This window comes from Genypterus blacodes, unplaced genomic scaffold, assembly GCF_046128005.1.
Source record: "Genypterus blacodes isolate CSIRO-AG114 ecotype Tasmania unplaced genomic scaffold, CSIRO-AGI_Gbla_v1 ptg000212l_1, whole genome shotgun sequence".
NCBI classification, from domain to species: domain Eukaryota; kingdom Metazoa; phylum Chordata; class Actinopteri; order Ophidiiformes; family Ophidiidae; genus Genypterus; species Genypterus blacodes.
This window is the reverse complement of record NW_027467011.1, coordinates 87,462-108,371: the sequence shown is the minus strand read 5'-3', so window position 1 is coordinate 108,371 and position 20,910 is coordinate 87,462. Positions and strand designations below refer to the sequence as shown.

General features: G+C 48.3%; 1 protein-coding gene across 1 annotated transcript in view; it reads right to left on the bottom strand.

The window, feature by feature from the left end:
* Window positions 1–325: 325 nt before the first annotated feature.
* The window catches only part of LOC143015715 (Krueppel-like factor 7), a 34,897-nt gene continuing 14,312 nt past the window's right edge, over window positions 326–20,910 (bottom strand). Inside the window, exons 2-4 of the mRNA XM_076169771.1 lie at window positions 14,697–15,324; window positions 8,859–8,982; window positions 326–5,022 (exon numbers count right to left, since the gene is read on the bottom strand). Of these exons, the coding sequence (XP_076025886.1) occupies window positions 4,971–5,022; window positions 8,859–8,982; window positions 14,697–15,324 (804 nt within the window). The 3' untranslated portion in view covers window positions 326–4,970. The remainder of the gene's footprint in view (window positions 5,023–8,858; window positions 8,983–14,696; window positions 15,325–20,910) is intronic.

Here is a 20,910-nt window from a genome sequence, read left to right as displayed (position 1 = left end):
TCCCTCCCACCCTATCCTCCTTCCTTCCCTAGAACATTTCCTTCTTTCATTTCCTTCAAATGATCTGACACTACACACACTTGGACAAAGTTTCATCAAGCAGTGAAAGTAAATTATTACTTTTACTTCTTTACTTCTATGGTAATTAGAACTTAGCTGTAGTTCTTGTTAAAGTACACAAGTATTGTTTACTACAGTACTTGTGATGTTAGAGGGTCACAGGGTCTCCAGACGACCCGGTTCCATATTAGACAGGATGATGCCTGATGGATGCATTGTTGCCGAGTAACAGACCAGCCCAGAAGCAGGAATACTCCATGCCAAACTGCTTCTACCATTTATTACACATAATTACATTCTTAAATAAAAACGATTCACCGAACAGTTCCTTGCATAGAGATATTACAATACCAATTTAAAAAAGGAATTATGAAACAAACCAGTAACAAAAATAAATCTTTCTCATTTTTCCATAATAAAGAACATTATCGTACCCATACGTCATAATATACAAATGATAAATTTGAAACACTTTTTACAGTGAAAGAAAAGGAGAAAAGACAACGGAGGAGAAAGGGTGGCGAGGGGGGGAGAGGGGGGGGGGGGTCGGACAGAGAGGAGAGGGAAGTTGAAAGGGATCATATCTGAGAAAATGGAAGGAAGGGGGCGGGGAGAGGAGGGAGGGAGGGAGAGGGAGAGGGAGAGGGAGAGGGAGAGGGAGAGGGAGAGGGAGAGGGAGGGAGGGAAGGAGGGATGCTGGTAGAAAAAGGGGTGCGTTTGATTTGAAATTCAGACCTGGTGGAAGCAGAGGTGGTGTCACACATAGTAATGCACCCCCTCCCCACCCCCCCCCTCCCTCTGCCGAGAGCGAGAGCCGCAGTCTGGCGCTCCGGCTCGCATGAAAACGATGAAAAACACACAAGGAGAACGGAGAGAGAGAGAGAGAGAGAGATAGAGATAGAGAGAGAGAGTGTGTGTTTTTGTGAGTGTGTTTGTGCATGTGCTTATGTGGATGTATGAGACTATTTCATGTAGTATTCATATGCATGTAGCGTGTGTGTGTGTGTGTGTATGTGTACGTGTGTGTATTTGTATATCTGCACCAGGTTAGAAAGTAACTATGGTACCTGAAGTACTCACGCAGTAGCAGTTTTGAGCTAATTGTAAATTTGTTTTTTGGTCATTTTTCATTTACTGTATCTGACAGCGGCAGTCACTTTACAGATTAATTGTACTTACAAATGAATCGTACTACTAATCAAAATATACTTTTTTGTATTTGCCACCTAAAGCTAAAATCAGAATAGCAGAATGAAGTGAAACCTTACTGGTGCATTTCTAGGTGGTAAATAAAAGCCAGATTGAAGAAAAGTCAAATTCCAAAATGACTTCAGACTCCAGAGGTTTCAAGGCATTTGTAGGAAGCTGAGCACGTCAAATTTTGGATTATTTCAACTTTGCCATTCCAAAAATCAATGATTCTATTCCAAAACCTTGGAGATTGGAGGTACTTGGTCAAAGTATACTTGTAGCACTTCTCCTGGCCTGCAGTGAACATGTAAGCATGTATGTATATGTGTCATGTATGTGTGTGTAATCGAGCGTGCACATACTACAACAGCTACTAAACAGACATTGTGATTAGTGTTGTCAACCAGGATATTGTGAAAACTGTAGTGTACAAATGGACAGAAAAAAGTGATTTTCTCCAAATTCAGAGTGCAAATACAAACAGACGAAAACACACAGGCACAGCAGAATCGACAATCATTCGTTACCATGACACAGAACTGAACCCTGAACATGAAACAACCTTTCCAAAGAACACATTCACATTGAAATTCCAGTTTCCAAGCTCCCGACTTTACGTGTGAGGAGAAATTTGTTTATGTAGCACGCCAAGTCACGATAAAAAGTCAAATCATATTGAAGCGTCCTGTGGTCGGGATACTTCCACATCTTTGTTCTTCGTCCAAAGACATAAAACGATCCCGAGCTGTTGACATTCACATCCCCAACATTCGCAACCATTCGCTTCAACGGGAGAGCGTTCGGAAACCCCGCTGAAATACTGAAACACACAAGTAGAGCTGCCATTGGTGATACAATTTGAACCCACGGGTGAAACTGTCTGTCCTCATTTTTATCGGCCGTCGTCGGTGCGCAGAAACTCTCTGACATTCCCGTCCAAACCTGTAAGGTCCATTAGCGTTGATGATGTTTCAGTGCTAACAAACAAAGAAAAGACTGTGAGAGTGTGTGGAGTAGCTGCAACCTGGATGTGAATTTTTGGTCTCTGAGTAAATAAACCAGTTCGCTATGATCAACCCGCTCGCATCAGGAGAGTTCAGTGTGTGGTGCAGCAGGAGTTGATACAGTATCTGTCTGCAGCATCGACTCCCGGAACCACGGCCAGATTGTGTGCGGATACGACTGAGCCGCGCTGCATTCAGACCTGAAAATGAAATGCGGCTCCGGCGCGCGCAGGGAAATCAATTTCCTCTCGCCCTGCCTAAAAAGCAGATAGCCGCGTGCCTCGCAAGATTAAAAGTCCTTTAAAGCAGTTAGTCGCTCGCCATTTGTGGGAACTTTCCAGGAGGATGTTACCATCGATTTCTGGCTGGATCCATGTGTAAAAAAGTTCATGTTTCAGTTGCTGTATGTGGAATAAAAACACATTACCAACGACAAAGTTCGTTCCACTTGTGTATGTATTTAGACTGTGTGAGTGTGTGTGTCTGTGCGTGTGTGCGTTAGGGCTTTAACAGACGACTTAACTAGTCCACCACTAAGCCCACTAGTCCAGGCTTTGAGACAGTAGTCATGATTTAAGCAGCATCGCCAGATTTACAGCAGTTACTCTCTAAAACCTCAATGCTTGTGTGTGTCGATACACTTGAATTCTCAAATTTACCATTAATTGAAATACATTCATTAACAATGCACAGAATGGACCTTTTTTTCCAGGTTTGATGGGTAAAACTAGCCAACAAGTCGATGACTAGTTAAGATTAGTAGTCGTCTAGTAAATATTAGTAGTAAATGGAACCCTTTGTGTCTTTGTGTGCATGTGTGTGTGTGTGTGTGTGTGTGTGTGTGTGTCTCACTGCACTGCGTCCATGATGTTTCATGATCTGAAGGGGCAGTGACCACTGATGAGTGAGCCGATCCGTCCCCGTCACTCCATTCGACGCCCTCCAGGGGGCGACGAGGGGACCGGTAACGTGTCCAAAGCTACCCGCTGTGACTAGCTAAAGCTTGGCCGTGTGCTTATTCAAAGTCCAACCGCTCATTTCTACGTGAAAAAGAGAAACTATAAACACAAACGCCGTCTGGTGCGATCTTACCAAGCGTTTTCATTGGCCCGGGGCGACATGTACAGACTTACAACAGATACATTCACATTGATTCGCTCCCGAGACGAGCCACCCACTTGATTGAATTGTGTGTGTGTGATGCGTCTTCCTACAGTCCTTCCATGTCTTAGTCCGGGTAGAAATCTGCATTCAGACAGGGACAATCCGGAAGTCAGCAGGAATGTCGACTGTTCTTGGATAAAATGCATAGGGCCCGATTAAGGAGAGCGAACGCTGAATTCCGAGAGTTGTCGAACTGGAAGAGTTCCGGACGAAACCCTTCCGGAACCCAGTGGCGAGTTCAGGTGCCAATCACTCTCATTTGGCCAAAGAGATCATTTCAGGCATCTACGTCACGTAGTCACGTCTTTTTTTTTTTTTTTTGGCTGCGTTCTTCAAAAATCGCCTGTTCGATTCAGTTCCTTCTCTCAAACAAATTGGCGAATCTTAAAAACGATAGAACCTTTACATACGTAGCCTTCTCGTTTGCTTTCGGTGTGCTATCGCAGTCATGGAGCTGCTTCGACTTGTGCGTGCGGGCGCTCCACACTCGGTGAAAGCCAGCGTTTGGTGAGTCCCTCCACTTGTCCTCATTGTTTTTTTCCTCGTTTTTTTTTTAACATAAAAAGTCAAATTGTGCAACAGTTTCTGGCTGACGACTGCGCTCACCAGAGCCAAGGGCCACAACATAAACTGGCCTCCGCTTCCGCCGACGTCCTTCCTAGATGAACGCTCCTTCTTCTTAGAGTGGATTAGGTTAGAACCTCGTCCTGCCGTAACCGACAGTGGATGATGTTCATAAAGAACGCCGGCCCTCCGGGTGACCCCAATCAGTCAGTTGAGAACCCATCTATCAGTGCAACACGTTCCAATCGCCCAGTCTTGGCGGGCGCTTTCAAAAAAATCCAATCTTTACGTCTTGTTCGAACAAGTGCTCTGGACGCCATCGGACCGGGAGGATTTATAAACGGATCCGTGATGGCGGTCAGATGAAAAATTGTCAAATTGTCTTATATGTGAGATAATAAACCGTTGTGTGTGTGTGTGTGTGTGTGTGTGTGTGTGTGAGAGAGAGAAAGAGAGGGGAGGGGGTGTGGGGTGTAAAGGCTGCGGCAAGTCTGAGGATGAGTAATGGTCAGCGTGAGGAGAGGAAGCCATCTTTCTCGCCTTCATAGCCTTTGAGACGATGACGTTGAGCTACTGTTGGAAACACCGCCGCGTTCTCTTCAGTCGAGCGGCTGAGATGGAAACTCGAAACGCTCGAAACGTGAACAGCGCTGACAGTTTGGGAGCGTGTTCACAGAGACGATGGCGAGAACATCCAACTACAGGCCTGCTGCTCTTCACACACAGACATTAGCAGGACGGGCGGGATGGAACACCTGGGTCGTCCACGCGTCTCCATGGACCCACCGTGCCACTTCCTGTCTGTCGGCCTGTAGTATGTAGTTGGTGTCCCTGTTGTAGCTTCTGTGCCAAATCTGGTGTTGTCCAATTCCATACCTTCCCTCTTTCTTCTGCTATGACACCCTCTCTCTCTCTCTCTCTCTCTCTCTCTCTTCCACTCCACCTCCGTCCCCTCTCCTTCCACCCTCACCGACCTCTCCGTTCACCTTAGACGTGCCTCTTCATGTGTAACGCCAAGTGATCCGACCGCGAGAAACACCTGCAAACCAGAGCGGAGACAGAGAACAGCTTGTTAGCGGGGAAGAGAAGTTTGTTTTGTCGATAGAGCTAAATGTTGCTTTTAGCTACTGAGTGCTGAGGCACTAATGCACACGCAATTAGTATATGTGTAACTAATTCATAATCAGCATTTTCAGCAGGGCTCCTAATGACTTCAGCTGCGCCATGAATAACTAGAGAGCCTGCAGATGGATCTGTTCAAACAGAGTGTGTGTGTGTGTGTGTGTGGAGGGGGGTGGCAGCATGCAACATGTGCTGTAAAACGATAGTTAAATTAGATGAATCGACTCTCATCTGAATTCAGGCTCGCCGGATTGCAGAGGCGTCGCCGCAGAACCAAACATCAAATCGCTATGGCAACCGGCCCGTTTATCCATGAAGGGTCTTTTTTTTTTTTTTAAATCTTTGATTATTGCGAAGTGATTGCTCTCGGCCTGCTGTTTGTTTATTCCGAGCATGCAAACTCACTGATGTAGCCGTTAGAAAGTAGTGCTTATCGATCCGGTGTGTTCACTGGATCCAGATCTGATCCTAATCTAAGCCTGGCTCACATTACCAGATGACCCATAATGGCAGACAGCAAAATGATAAATGTTTGGGTCCCGGCCTCTTAGAAGCCCAAAATCTTGCAAAATCTCTTGTGGTCCATTGGGGGGACTTTGCTATCAATCACAGGAAGAGAGGATTCATTATCTTGTCTATGTACTTTTAGCTAATCCGGTTTAGGTGGAGCAAATGGTTCCTTCAAGCCGTATTGGAAATATCTGTCTGAAGGGCGACATCAGTCATCAAGGCTTAAGTGGAATCATTGAACTAAAAAGAATACTTAGAATGTCTCAGATTGAGGACATGGAGCCAACCAGCCGGAACGCTCCTTCACTTCTAAGTAGTTTGGGGAAACGTTTGTGCTTGAAACCTCCTGTGCTTTAGAGACGGAGGAGGACTCAGAGACAGAGGAAGATTCAGAGACGGAGGAAGACTCAGAGACGGAGGAAGATTCTGAGACAGAGGAAGATTCAGAGACAGAGGAAGATTCAGAGACAGAGGAAGACTCAGAGACGGAGGAAGATTCAGAGACGAGTGTGCAGGAAAACTCACCCATGATGTCATTCTATTTTTTTTCACATAAATTCTAAATGAATTTGCTTTGTATTTTTTATTATTATTATTATTATTATTTTCATTTTGAATTGAATGAATTATTGGTTATCAGCTCACCAAATACCAAAAAGACCAATGACACGCCCGCAGCATGACATCATCACTCCCACCCAACAGAACAATAGTTTAGGTAAACAAGGACATAATAACAAAACACCTAAACAGAACAAGACTCAATTTCACAGTTTAATTAAGTTTAATTAACTGGAAGCTGCAGATTGTGGGAGATACGCTAATTTGTTTACCTATGAAGAAGAAGAAAGGGAATGGGATACTTCAAATATAAAGAATATTACTTTCCATGGGAATCCCTTTTAAAGGTGTTTTTACTAATATCACTTGAAGGTTTTCAACAGTTGCGCCCTGCTCAGGGTCGACGGATGACCTCGCCACACAGCAGACTGTAGCTGGAGTTTGTCTCTTCCCACTGAGACTCGGGCGACTGTCTAAGATGTCGGGATGAATCAGTGTTTGGCCGAGAGGGGGAGTTACACTGTGACGAGCCACCGCTCGTCTGTCTTCTACTGTCACACCTGCATATGTGTGTGTATTTGTGTGTGTGGATAAACACAAGTGGGACTGACGAATGGCTAGACGCGGAGAGGTGAAAGCCTGTTTTTATGTGTGTGTGCGCTCGGCGAGACAGATGGTAAAGTATGAGTCACGACTCGGGGGCACGACACCAGCTGGCACACCGCGGGTCTGTCTCTTCCTCGCCCGCCCGCCCTCCCTCCTCACCCTCCTCCTCAATCTTCCTCCCCTCCTTCCCTGCCGTCTCCCCCATTTCCCTTCTCCTTCATCTCAGCGGGGTGCATGTGTGTGTGTGTGTGTGTGTGCTGTCGGGGAAGGAGGAGGAAGGGGGGGGGGATTTATAGGACTGGAGGGGTTGGGCGCCTTGTGACACATGACAGAGGTGGGCTCGAATTAGGGATGCGCCCAGAGGGGGGTCGTTGTGTGTGTGTGTGTTGGGAAGGGGGGGAGGGAGGGGGGGCTCTGGTGGCAGGGGAGGTGGGAAATCAGGGAGGAGGAGGTGGAATACTGTATTTACAGTCTGTCCAGCTGAGACCTGATTAAGATGACAATGCCTGGCCCTCTGCTGCCTCACACACACACACACACACACACACACACACGCATTAATTTCCATAAAACACACATTAACACACACACACACACACACACCCACCCTCCCATTAAGGCAAAGTACAGCAGCTGAAAGGGGATTTTGAAGCTGTATATTACTTGCAAAGTGGTTGCAATTTGCTTGAAAAGACCAAAATGCGGGTATTAGTGAAATATATTGTTAGTAAAATGTATTTCCTCAGCAATTAGGATCGTAATTTACAGAGGGATTTGGCTTTTCCATCTTCTGTGTAGACGGCACAATTAAGGAGATGAAAAAAAAACATAAAAAAGCCTCTAAATCACCACTTAATTGTCTTTTATAACTTCTGAAATCTGATCTACTAGCAACATCACCTCTTTACCTGCTTTAAACACTCAGGCCTGTGACCTTTAATGCACTGTAAACTTCCATTAGGGCGATAAATCTGCTTCTTTCATTAAACACAATTAGGTTGGAGGAAAAAGGATTTGATGCGACAGAAATGGGCGTAAATCAACGTGCGCTCACACACTCGGGCATGTAAGCGCCTTTATCATATCAGGAACAAATACCTGGAGTAATCAGAGGGAAAGTAAAAGTAGTGAGTGACGCTCACAGAGGGATTCTGTCTAACGAGCTCATTTAAGTGCTCCGGCAAATTAGCCTTTAGCTCGGCTTTAGCATTAAACAGTGGCCGAGCCGACTAATGAACAGGATGAGTCACAGGGCAATGACGTCGTATTTTGGGTTTAAACTCAGAAGCACCGATCGGAAGTAAAACACGTCGGATTTTAATTGCTATGATTTATTCAACAGATTCCAATTCCGGGAAAGGACTTCCATACGGGAAAAGTTGTTTTTTTGCCTGAGACACTCTGGTGATCTGTCATCCGTACACACACACACACACACACACACACACACACACACACACACACACACACACACAGAGAGAGCTGTAAAAGCCTTGCTCAAGGACACTCAGGGAGGCGGGGGGGTAGATGGTGTGGGTCACGGAGGATCAAAACCTGGAAATCATCCGGTTTACAGGATCTTCCTCTCCAATCTCTCTCTGCTAGCCCGGGGCTTTACTTACAGTAACGCAGACCCAGACCTGTACTTTGGGGTCACGGTGGCTTCGGAAATCCCCCCAAAGGCATTTTACCTCCAAAAAGTCAAAAAATGCATCAAAAACTCCAATGAGATTTCCCTCCCTGTGATAAAGCGGCGGTTGATTGAAGGCTGTGTGCTGCATCACGGCGCTGGACCGGGTCTAACATGGGTGTCATTCTGTTTTAGGTTCCTATTGAAGCGGTTTGAAGCAGCTACGGCGTGTGTAATCCCTTTAAACTGGGTTAGAACTGAGCATGTATGGGCGTCTTTAAACAACATTTGCTATTGTTTCTTCACTAAACCAAAGCCATCTAAAAACAGTGGAGAAACACAGTCTACAAGTCTACAAGTGCTTGGGAATAAGGCTTGGAAAATGGAGGAATAGCATGTAAGAGAGTGAGAGAGGGAGATGGAGAGGGAGGTGTGTTTTGACAGACCTGTCACAGTGGTTGCACTTAAAAGGCTTGGCGCCGGTGTGTTTGCGGTAGTGCCTCGTCAGCTCGTCGCTCCGGGCGAATCGCCACTCGCAGCCTTCCCACGAGCACTTGTACGGCTTCTCACCTGCAGGGGGGGGAAACACACACACACAAGCGGCCCTTTCATCTCTCAGTATACCAAACTTAGGCTCACATAGACGTGTGTGTGATACTGACACAGAACATTGACTGTTTCTACTCGTCTACATTCCTATTTCTCTGGTTATTTCTAGCTCTTATTAAAAAAAAAGGACATTTGCGTTGAACAGATGAGTGTGTTAGAGTTTTATTGTCAGTTCTTTTTAATGGCAAACCAACATGGCAGTGTTTGGCCCTCAGGCTTGGTTAGGTCATTGATTACACCTGTTGGTTGCTCCCTTTGATCAGGGAAGGAGCCAGCTGGAGCCAATCCAGATCCAGACAAAAGCCCAGCCTCAGTCAATAAGAGACAATGAGAAACTTTAGAAAATGAGGAAAGAAAAAAGCAAATCCCCCAAAAAATGTGTTCAATGCATTTAAAACAGAAGATTTTTTCTTTATTTTTTTTAATTAAAAAACATTCAGTGTCTTTAACTAAAATTCATCCAAATAAGAAAAAAAAAAAAAAAAAAAAAAAATCATAAATCCCTTAAAAAGCTAACTGAATCTTGCTAATGTCCCCTTTATGGTGGCAATAATCTAAATGAACTTTAATTCATTTGAAAAAATGTTATGTGTGCTCCATTAAGGGATAAAATATTGAAATCTTTTATTTTATCACACCAAATAAAAACATCTCCAGCTGTGAAGCCCATAATGTTTACTGCATCCATGATGTAATCTAAAGCACAGCATCATCCACATACGTAGATCTCTGGATGTGTGTTAGTCAGTAGATATGCTGCCGTAGTGTTTCACTGATAAAGATCCCTGTGCCTTCACTTCTTCCTCGTTTTTGTAGAGGTTGGGGAGGAAGCGAGGCGATGTTTAACACCGAGATGGAGAAGCTCCCACTGGTCTCCAATCTTGCTGAACACGCAGAAGAGGAGTAGAGGGGTAGCGAGAAGTGGAGCGAGAGAAGAGAGAGGATAAGGGGAGGGGGAGGGGGGGGGGGGGATTAGAGAGAGAGAGAGTGAGAGAGAGAGAAGAGGAGGTGAGATGAGACCAGGAGAGGGAGAAAAGTGGAGTAGGAGAGGAGAGTGCTGCAGAAGTGGATTAAGGCAGAGAGGGCTGCAGATACGCCAGCAGGGGAGGGGGGGGGGGGCGATAATTAGGCCAGTCACACACGGCATAATGGCAAAGGAGCCACAGTCTGCCAGCTGCGTCCAGCTCGGAGGACGTCACCTGCATCAGTCACATCCCATCTGGACCGCCGCTCACTGATGAATACAGACACGTTGACACACTGACCGGATCTGCTCGAGCAAACACGGCACACAAAAAACGGCTTAATTTGATGAATGCGATTATGTGAAGGATCAGGGGTCGGGCGCTCTGTGCAGAGTCGCCATCGCAGACGAGTCGCCGTCCTTTTCCAAAACAAGTGGAGCGAGACTAACAGAGGCGATCTGCAGTCTGATAGTCAGATTTCTGACTGCAATGCAGAATAGCACAGAATAATCTCCACAATGTCTCACGCTGAGGTTTGGGGGTGAGACAGGAAGCGGCGTGAGGTCACCATGGTGATGAAGAAGTGCAAAAAAGTGATCAGCCAATCAGAAACACCTGATTCATTTATTTTCACTTTTTTTTTCTTCCTTCAAATCTGTTCTGTAAATAACAAAGCGCCCATCTTAAGCGTGTACGCCCTCGTGCTCATCTGTGATTCAGCGACAGGATTTAACCCCTTACATCCCCTAATGCATGCATGCATGTCCCCATTGTGGACACGTTTCCCTTCATAGTGCCTCACTTCCCAGAAACACTCAGAGCAGCAGGTCTGGGCCATCCGGCACTGGCCAATGAAATTCCCGAGAGGCAGGGATGCCTGACTGTGTTGCCTAGCAACCGGAGTGAGCGAGGGGGCGGGCTGTATGTGTGTGTGTGTGTGTGTGTGTGTGGGAGGGGGTGAGGGAGGGGGGGGCTGAAACATGAGGAGGCAGTAGTCAGTGCAGCTGGCTGGATCTGGCAACGGCACGCCACCGCCATGCCACTGGCCAATTACTGAGCACGCTGGCAGAGCACGGAGGCAGTTGCCTAGCGACGGTAACCGTAGAGCGGTATGGGGGCAACGGGGAGGAGGCGGGGTTGAGGGGGTGGCGGTGGTTGTAGTGGTGGTGCAGGAGGAGTAGGAGTGTGTAGGGGGGTGCGGCGGCTGAGAGACCAGAGCCCGCAGCAGTACATAACCACTCAGCTACCGACTCCTCCAACGATACGCTGCCCCCCGTTGCCAAGCAACTGAACCCCCCACCCCCCAGCTTCTTCTTCTCTTCTCTCCCTCAAGATGCCCTCATACAAACACGCAAGCAGAGCAGGTACGCACACTCTCACACACACACACACACACACACACACTCACACACACACAGCAGCTACATGCGGTCTGAGTGACTGACAGTTTAAAACGGCAATCACTAACCTAATCCACAACATAATCTGATTATGCTGCTACTCTTGGATTACTCATAGATTATGAGGCTAAAGGGATTATTTATATTTATCCTTGATTCGAGGAATTATTATCATGGATGGTGCGTTTGTCATCATCCAAAATAATTTCAGGCAATTATTAATTCTCCATTGTCAGACAAAATCCCCATTAAGCGACACGATGAAAAGCAAAGGGACGTGTAAATGCTCCCCCCCCCCCCCCCCCCCTTCCAAATGTTTTTGTCGTAATCAAATAAGCAATTGCGTCTTTTCTCAAACGCATCCATAATCTGATAACTGGGTGTTTTCTGAGTCAGAGTAATCCCATTATATGTAATCTCTTACTTCCGAACGCTAACACACACACACACACACACACACAAACACCCATATACACGCGCGCACACACACACACACACACACACACTCAAGCTCCAGCCTCTCAGGTGCCAGAGTTGAAGTTAATTGCATTCCCTCCATTAGCTGGAGCTGAAGCAGGGCATCCGGGTCTCAGAGGTCATTAGAGAGGCTCTTGGAGAACGTTTTATAGGCTCCTGCACACGGCTACCACCACTGTCTCTCTCACTGATGAGGGAGTGAGAGACAGAGGGAGAGAGAGAGAGGGAGAGAGAGAGAGAGAGAGTTTGATGGATGGGGGAACAGAAATAAAGAAATAGAGTGGCGAGAGAGAGAGAGAGAGAGAGCGAGAGAGAGAGAGGCAGAGATGATGCAGCAGAGTGATACAATAAGAGCACTGGAGAGAGAAATAAATACAGGCAGAGAGTACGAGGGAACTGATAGAGGAGGGAAAAGAAAGAGACGGGGAGGAAGAACTGATTGAGAAAGAGAGAGAGAGAGAGAGAGAGAGAGAGAGAGAAGTCAGATTAACCCGACGGGGCCCTGGCGTTCTACCCGTTCCCTCACCCTGCCCAAAAATCTAATTGTACCACTCCTTATCTGCCATAAGCCTATTCACTAAAAAAAGCTCTACAGGGCACCGGCAATTCAGCTCTCGCCTCGTCTAATTCCAGATTAAATCGTCGCCTTTTTCTCTGTCAGTAATTTATGGAAATAACAACTAAGAAAAAGAGGATTTGAGTAATGACATCTTTAAACTTGTCAGGATAATGGCTCTGTAAAATGGAGGGGGGGGGCAGAGCCTGTGGCACCGCCATCGTATTCTGAAGAGGGTCGTTCCACTGTAACCCCCCCTCCAGATTTGTCTCCTCTGTCTTCTTCTACTCTTTGTTTCACCGTGACTCATTCCTCTGCCTCTCTCTCTCTCTCTCTCTCTCTCCCTTGTGCTTTTGCATTTTGTTTTGTCACATTTTTGACGTCTCCACCTTCATCTTTTCAAGCCTTCCGCTTTGTGAGAAACACAGCAGATGTCTGCAGGTAGAAGCCTTGTGCGTTGCACCTGCGCCAAGGTTTAGAAAGATTCCTGGAGGAACTTTGGAACCCAGAAACCGGGATTGAACCGTGTTGTGACTTCCTCCACCTTTGCATAGGAACTCTCCAGCGGTTTGGAACCGCTGGGCGGAGCCGACAAGATCGAACCATCATCGATCAGTGAGTAACAAGCTTCCCCCAGGACAAACACGTCGACAAATAAGCACTGGTATTCAGGTTACGTTTGTCGAATCAATGTTTCAACCTGTCAAGCTTTGGTTCTCTGCCCCCAAAAGTCACTTTGTGTTTGTTGGCAGCAGATCAGCAGTGGGGAGGTTTCAACACTTTTGAAGAAGTTGTAAAATTGCCCCAGAACCTGCGCTGACAAGGAGGTGCAAGCCCTTCTGTCAATTTATGCCAAGGAGAAGATCCGGTGAGACTCTGAGGCGTCAACTCAAAGTCTGTTAGGATGATTTAGCTCTTCCTTTTGATGATTTAGGACTCGTATCCAGATGGGAAACATCTCATCAGTTAGTGCGCGTCAAAGCGGCTGACGCACTGACAGACAAACCATGAGAGATTGACTGTCTATCAAATGAAAAGGTACAGAATAGCCTTTCTATGCAAATTAATGGTTGTGTACCACAGGAAGCCCATTGGAGGTACTAGACGAGTGTGTCCGAGTGTGTGCATTTGTTGCAGTCTACCTGTTCATTATTATCGCCCTGCCCCGGCGCCACTGCTCTCCCTGAATCAGCCCAGTTGGCACAGCCTGTAATCAGCGGGGCTCCAGATCTGCCACACTGGGGAAATCAACCATGGCATGTCGCTGGGGGAGGGTGGGGGGGGGACTTTGTTCCGACAGCCTGGCTGACACCTCGAACCTGAGGCGAGCACAGCCCAGGGTGCGATCACACATATACAGTTTGTTTTCTTAGTCCTTAGCTTAGTTGACAAGTCAGGACTCACAGTAGCCAATTACACGTGAACCGGAGCTCATAGACGGCCTTGGTAAACAAACACGAATGGCGGCAAACACATCGCATTGCATTAAATCAACCAATCGAGGGACTTTCTCTGGATAAGGACAGTAACTATCCCCCTTCCAAATGCTTGAACAGCAACCACACAGAGTGCAGTTTGGGTAATCTCTCAGTCTTACTTCACGGAACCCGGAAATCCACTAAATCATCCGTCAACGCTTGGGTTTTAGTTTTTTCATTTGCAGTTGTTATCCTTTATTTGTTCACATACAAGACAGAAACCCTGGCAAGCTTCTCCTTTCACAAACATATTAATATGCTTTTATACGAGACAGGATCTGACCCTAGATTGAGAACCGCTGATCCGGCCTTACAGTACACACAGAGGACGGCCAGCGCTTGAAATAAAGCGGGGAAATGGCGGCCTATCCAGGTCAATCCATCCATCACCTCGCAGTTACTCAGACGGAGGACAGCTTCCCGACAGAGGTCTGAGTGGTTTGGGATTGAGATGGAAGAGCGGGAGAGTTATAGCTTAGGGACCCTCCCCCCATTCCGCCTTAAGAAGAACCTTGACAAGGAGGCGCTGTCCTGGTTTGGTACAGTAAGTACTTAGAAATAGGTGGATAAGAGAAATGGGTTTTCCTAAGTCATGTGGTCACATTGCTCACCAGGAACAATGTGGAGATACGTCCTAACGGTACCTGAGTGTGTTCTGGGAGAGTAACCTTTGAACCTTTGACACATTTACTCTAGCGTTTCAGTGTTTATGATGTATCGCTACTTCTAATCAAGGTACTTTTTCCACACACACAGTGACACACTCTGCATCTGCTTCAACTCTACGCCTGACCCTCACCTGTGTGTGTCCTCTGGTGGGCCTTGAGGTGGGAGCTCTTGGTGTACACCTTCCTGCAGCCGTTGAACTGACAGCGGTGGATCCTCTTCTTGTTCTCCGGTAGCTCTCCGACCCCGATCACGCACGCCGTGCTGTCCTCCTCCTCCTTCACCCGGACCGGGAGCGCGTGCGTCGCCACCAGCCGGGCGGCGCTGAGTCCCACTTTCCTGGCCACCAGCTTGAGGGTGAGCGTTCCGTCCGCCGAGGCCGTGAGCGTCTGGTTGGGCTTGACGAGGTGGCGGCCGAGCTCCGGGGACGACGGCGGTGTCAGGGAGGTGACGGCGCTCAGCTGGGCGTGGTGGACTCCCTCCATCCCCTCCACATTTTCCAGCCCCTGAACTTTGGGCTTGAGGTCTCTTTTCATGGCACCGGTTGAGGGGAAGTTCTTCCGCGTCGGGCAGAGGATCACCGGAGTCGGGCTGCGGGGTTCGGGGAGGCCGGGCAGGCTGGGGAGCAGAGCGTCGGACAGCTCCTCCTCGCTGTCCTCCTTAAGGTAGGCGGGAGTGAGGAGGCCATCCAGGTCCTGATCGAAGAGCTCTGACAGACGCTTGGGCTCTGTCTGCAGGTAACGCTCCAACTCTAGACAAGTCTATAAGAGAGAGGGGGAGAGAGAGAGAGAGAGAGAGAGAGAGAGAGAGAGAGAGAGAGAGAGAGAGAGAGAGAGAGAGAGAGAGGGGAGAATTTAGGTTGTTTCGTTGTTAGGTGGTCCCAGCCGGATTATACAAGTAAAACCTCAACAAAGATTGAACATGAAATGAAAGATTTGTGATCATATCTACACCTTCATACATGCTCCAGATCATATTTACACCTTCATACATGCTCCAGATCATATCTACACCTTCATACATGCTCCAGATCATATTTACACCTTCATACATGCTCCTAAACAAACCGCCCCCTCTCAGTCCATCAGCAACAAGCATCAGATCCTCTCATATGTCTTCACGCGCTGTGGAGAGAGAATCTGCATGGTGCCACGAACCCACCCAGACAGGCAACTTAGCAGATCTGCCAGCTGTCACATACACACACACACACACACATGCACCAGGATTACCTGGCAGCTCCAGCAAGACGGCTGATTACACACTGATTGATTGCAACCGCTGTCGTGCGGAACGAAGGAGAGGAGAAGTCCTAAACTGTACAGAACTCCTATCAAACCACATTTTATAGAGCTCTGACAAGCCGCGCGCGAGCGAGGAAGATTTATTCAGCCGTAGTTATGGTCCGTTTCGTTTCTATTACACCAAACACTATTCCCAACGGAGGGCAAATAAAAGGCCGCAGCCCCGATTTGTGTGAACTGGCATTCTGAGAAGTCTATTACTTCACAGCGACGGCGGTGAGGTTCTTAGAAGAGGGTAAAGGGGGGAGGGAGGGAGGGAGGGAGGGAGGGAGGGAGGGAGGGGGAGAGACGCTCCACGTCCGACGGTGAAGCTATTACGTCGGAAGGGACGGCGGCGGGTTTGATGGTTGCGTCTTTCCTTCGCGTGTAGCCGCTAACCCGTTCTGACAGCTGAGATGGAGGCTAGCAGCTCCGCTGGGCGCCGCGCTACTGCCCACTTCATTTGTGTGTAAATAGGCGGTGACAGACAGAGTCGCTCGCTCCATTATCAGGAATAAGGTTGTACAGACTGAAGACATCAGAGACATTTACAATCTAACAACTCCCTCCCTTCCCTTGTTTGCACCTTCTAAAAATAAAACCGAATCCTCTTTCTCTTTTTTTTTTGGGTAGGAGGAAGGGGGTGTGTGGGGGGAGGGGGGGGGGGTGTCTGTTGCTAAGGGAGCGTGATTCCTCCTGCTTTTTCTTCCAGGAACGAAAAAAGGGGATGTGGAGTTGTTTTTTCGAGTGTTTACAGCGTTTTCTCACTGACATCAAATTAAAAACGCTCCTCCAGACGAAGATAATACGCCGCTGCCTCTTCCTCCTCCTCTTCCTCCTCCTCCTGCCCTCGATGATGACTCCCCGCCTGCATGTGTTTTTTTTCTCCCTCCCCTCTTTAAAATATCATTTTGTTCACGCTCCATCCGTGAGGTCCCCACTGTTTCCTTGATGGCTGCAGCCGGCGAGTGGAGAATCTGAATGAGGCTTCTTCTTCTTCTTCTCCTTCTCTCTTTTCTTTTAAACCAGACCACAATTAAATATTGAAGGCGGCCAGACAGGATGAAGGGAAAAGCATGCACTGACCCATGAGCTGCACGGTGCTGGTGAAGCAGCTGTCATGGAAGGGGAGAAAAAAAAGACCCCCCCCGCCCCCCCGCCCCCGTTACATCGCTTTCATTCTCACTCACTCTCACCCCTCCCTCCCCCCTCTCTCTCTCTCGCCACATCGATTCTCCTAAATCGCCTCCTTTCTCCGTCGTCTTCCTTTCCCTCTCCTTCTCATCGCCGCCGCCTTCTCCTCCTCCCACCCAAGGTGAGGGCTAATTATCCGCTAAAACCCCGGGCCGGTTAAAGGGGACTTTATTCAGCAAAACGCTGAGGACGGCAAAGCGAGTGGCGAGGGCGTGCGAGGGAGAGATAGTTCAAGGGAGCGGAAAAGAGGATAGAAAGGGATAAGTCGCGGCGGGGTGAGAGGGAAGGAGAGAGAGAGCTGAGGGGAAGGTGAGGAAGGAGCAGGGGGGTTGGATGGATGGAGGGACAAGGTGAGAGAAGGAGGTGAGAGGGAGGGAGGAGAGAGAGAGAGAGAGAGAGAGAGAGAGAGAGAGAGAGAGAGAGAGAGAGAGAGAGAGGGAGGTCTTGACTTCATTTTCTCTGTGGGGGGTGAATCCTTTTTGGAACTGTGACATTTGGCGTAACAGGATCCTGTCAGCGGGGAAGCCACGGACCTCTACACAACTCTACACACACACACACACACACGCACACACAGATGGGTTCAGACTCACTAAATGTTAGGTTACAACCCACAGTGACACAGTGTGAGGTAGAGCACGTGTGAGGATATACAGTATACAGTGTGTGTGTGTGTGTACGTATGATAGAAGTAGGCTGAGGGTGTATCCATCCCTCTCTCTCTCTCTCTCTCTCTCTCTCCATCACTCCATCAAGCCCCCCCCCCCTTCTCCCCCCCAGGTGGTGACATTAACGTTGTTAGGGAGAAGGTCATGCAGTTTCTCAGCGTTTGCAATGTGTGTGTGTGTGTGTGTGTGTATACTGTGTAAGCATGTCTCTGTGTGTGTGTGTGTGTGTGTGTGTGTGTGTGAGTGAGACTGTACTCCGCTTAATTATGCTAGTAGTCATGCATGTGTGTGCGTCTGCATAATTATGCAAGTGAGTGTGTGTGTGTGTGTGTGTGTGTGCGTGTGTGTGTGTGTGTGTGTGTGTGTGTGTGTGTGTGTGTGCATGTGTGTGCGCATACGCCTACGTACACGCACACACACGCGTACTTGCTGGCCTAATGTGACGCTTCTGTGTGCGTGTGTGTGTGTGTGTGTGTGTAGGAGTCGAGAGCCAAAACCATCGCACAAAAGCCAAGATAAAGGCGTGCTGATGGCTCCGGCTCTTGGATGGACGCCGAATCAGGGGGGGGCTAGGGAGGGGGGGGGGGGGGGGTGAGCCAACACCAACTGGCTCCACACAATGCCTGGGCCCGCTTCCTAAAAGGCTACGGGACGATTCCTTCACAGGAGCGCCGGCTGAGCTGAGACAATGCCACATCTATTCAAACACGCCCACACACACACACACACACACCTCCGCTTGGCCCGCTGGCTTTGGCGGCGCAGTGTGGCGATAAACCCCCGACCAAGAAGGAGAAAATCGGAGAGAAATTGATATCAGTGTGTTTCTACTCGGAACAAATGAGAGAAGCCTTTAAACGGGGAAGAAGGTTGAACACTTTCCTGCTCAGACCAACACGGCTTCCTGTGTCAGATGGGGAGGAGATCTTTATATAGTTCACATCACCTCACCCCTCTGAGAGACACACACACTACTTCACCTGCAGAGGCCCCAACAGGCCACAGAGAGGGGAAAGTGACCCACATAGGCACACACACACACACACACACACACACACACACACACACACACACACACACACACACACACACACACACACACATACCCCAGGTTAGCGAGGCTGAAAACCACTCACACACCCGTTCCTCTTTTCAACATCCTCTCCCCTCACTTTGTCGTCTCTGTCTCTGTCTCGTCTTCCGGCGGCGTCCCGAGGCCCTGGTCTGGCAGCTGAGCCTCCCTCTCTCTCTCTCTCTCTCTCTCTCTCTCTCTCTCTGCCCCCTCCCCTCTCTCCCCTCTCTCTCTCTCTCTCTCTCCCCGCCGCCCTCCCCTCCGTGTTCTGGCCCGCTCTGAGCCTGCCTGCCTGCCTGCCGCCACCATCAAAGCGCGCGGGCTGCCTCCCAACTGTTAGCACCCCGCCACGCTGGCTAATAAAAAGCCTGGGTTATAAATATGAACAGAAGAGCATGCATAATGCCCTAAAGGAAGGCCCAAAACACCACTAAACAGATAAACCTAATGGGGTGGATACGGCTCATTAATTTTAGGATGATCGTGTTTAGTTTTTACAGATGCCATGATGGAGACAAGGTGCTGTGAATAATATTCATGAGTGATGCTGGGAGGGCGCCGGAGCTGGAGGGATCGGATCTGATGCGGGCTGGATCAGGAGGGAGGGGAGGGGAGAGGGAGGGGAGGGGAGGGGAGAGGGGGGAGGTGGGAGGGGTCGTCACATCATTTTTTGGCAACGATCCAGGCTTCTTTTTTTTTTTTGGTTGTTGTTGTTGTTGTTGCAGCAATTCACAGATATTAAAAGATATATCGCTAAAACATGTCTTGGCAAACGAGCGTGTCGGCGTTCCAGCGAGGCCGTCAGCAATCGCCTGTAATCAGTTTGCACCTTTGGGAACGAGAACTCCAAACGTTATGGAAAATTCATTAAGGCCAAAGTCCCAGTATGGAGATTTGTGTGATGCAAAGCGGGGGGGGGGGGAGAGAGAGCGAGAGAGAGCGAGAGAGAGCGAGAGAGAGAGAGAGAGAGAGAGAGAGATGCTTCTTTATATTGTCTCCGTCTCCTGATTTCTGTTTTTTAAGAGCGAATCCTGGTCCAAACTGTGGCACGGCTCACATTACATGGATCAATACAGAGACCACGTTTACAGAAAGAAGAGGAGGGAAAAGGAAAGAAAGAAAGAAAGAAAGAAAGAAAGAAAGAAAGAGAGAGAGAGAGTAGAAGATGGAGCTCCTCAGGCCGCCATTAAGCTGTCAGAGATGCCCTGGACGTAAACGTGCACAGAGCAGTCTGGGAGTCTGAACCCTGGTTGTGTGAAATGTGTCGACGGCGGCAACAAGCAAACAAACGCTGTAGCAAGAAACGGAGTGTGTGTGTGTGTGTGTGTCTGTGTCAGACGTCCATTCCTGTCTCGCGTCGTCTCTCGTGTCACGTCTCGCCTGCCATTTTTGCATATTTCTTGTCCCACCGAGCTCCTTCAGGCACTCAGCATCGCATATAATACATATACACACCTGAGGTCATAAATGAGGTGAACACTCACAGAGCAGATTGACTGAACACAAACACACACACACCGGACACACAGGCCACTCAGGTTTCCAGACCGGAGCCGACCGACCTGACTGCCTAACGCTGTTTGCCTTAATCATCTGTTGTGGTTCTTGTTTTGGGGTGAGAACATATGCTAGCAGCTGCTGAGGAACACGAGCTTATAAATAAATAAAGTGTTAAAGGAGGCCGGCACACATAAAACACACTGATGGGAGTAAGCAGCACCAACAGTAATAAACTATAAAGCTCAGTGCTAAGCAAAATTCAGTGTGTGTACGTGTGTGTGTGTGTGTGTGTGTGTGTAGTGCCTCTCCATTATGTAGCAGCGCTAAGCAGGTGGTAGCTCGTATTGATTCTGGAATAAAAACCCAGTTACGGCTTCAGTTTTTGTGTGTTTTGTGCTCGTTGTATCGTGTAACGGCGTAAATTCGGGTTGTTACCTTATGATGCCGCCTCCATTTTCATGCCTAATGGAGTTTTGACTGCACATTTGAGTGGTTTGACTCCTGGGCTGCAGCAGAATCAACGATCCCAACCGGAAAAAATCTGACTGCACTTGTTGTTTTTTTTATTTCTTCTTACTCGTTTTATTTTTTTTTACGCTACATTCTCAGATTTATAACCTGGGCACTCAC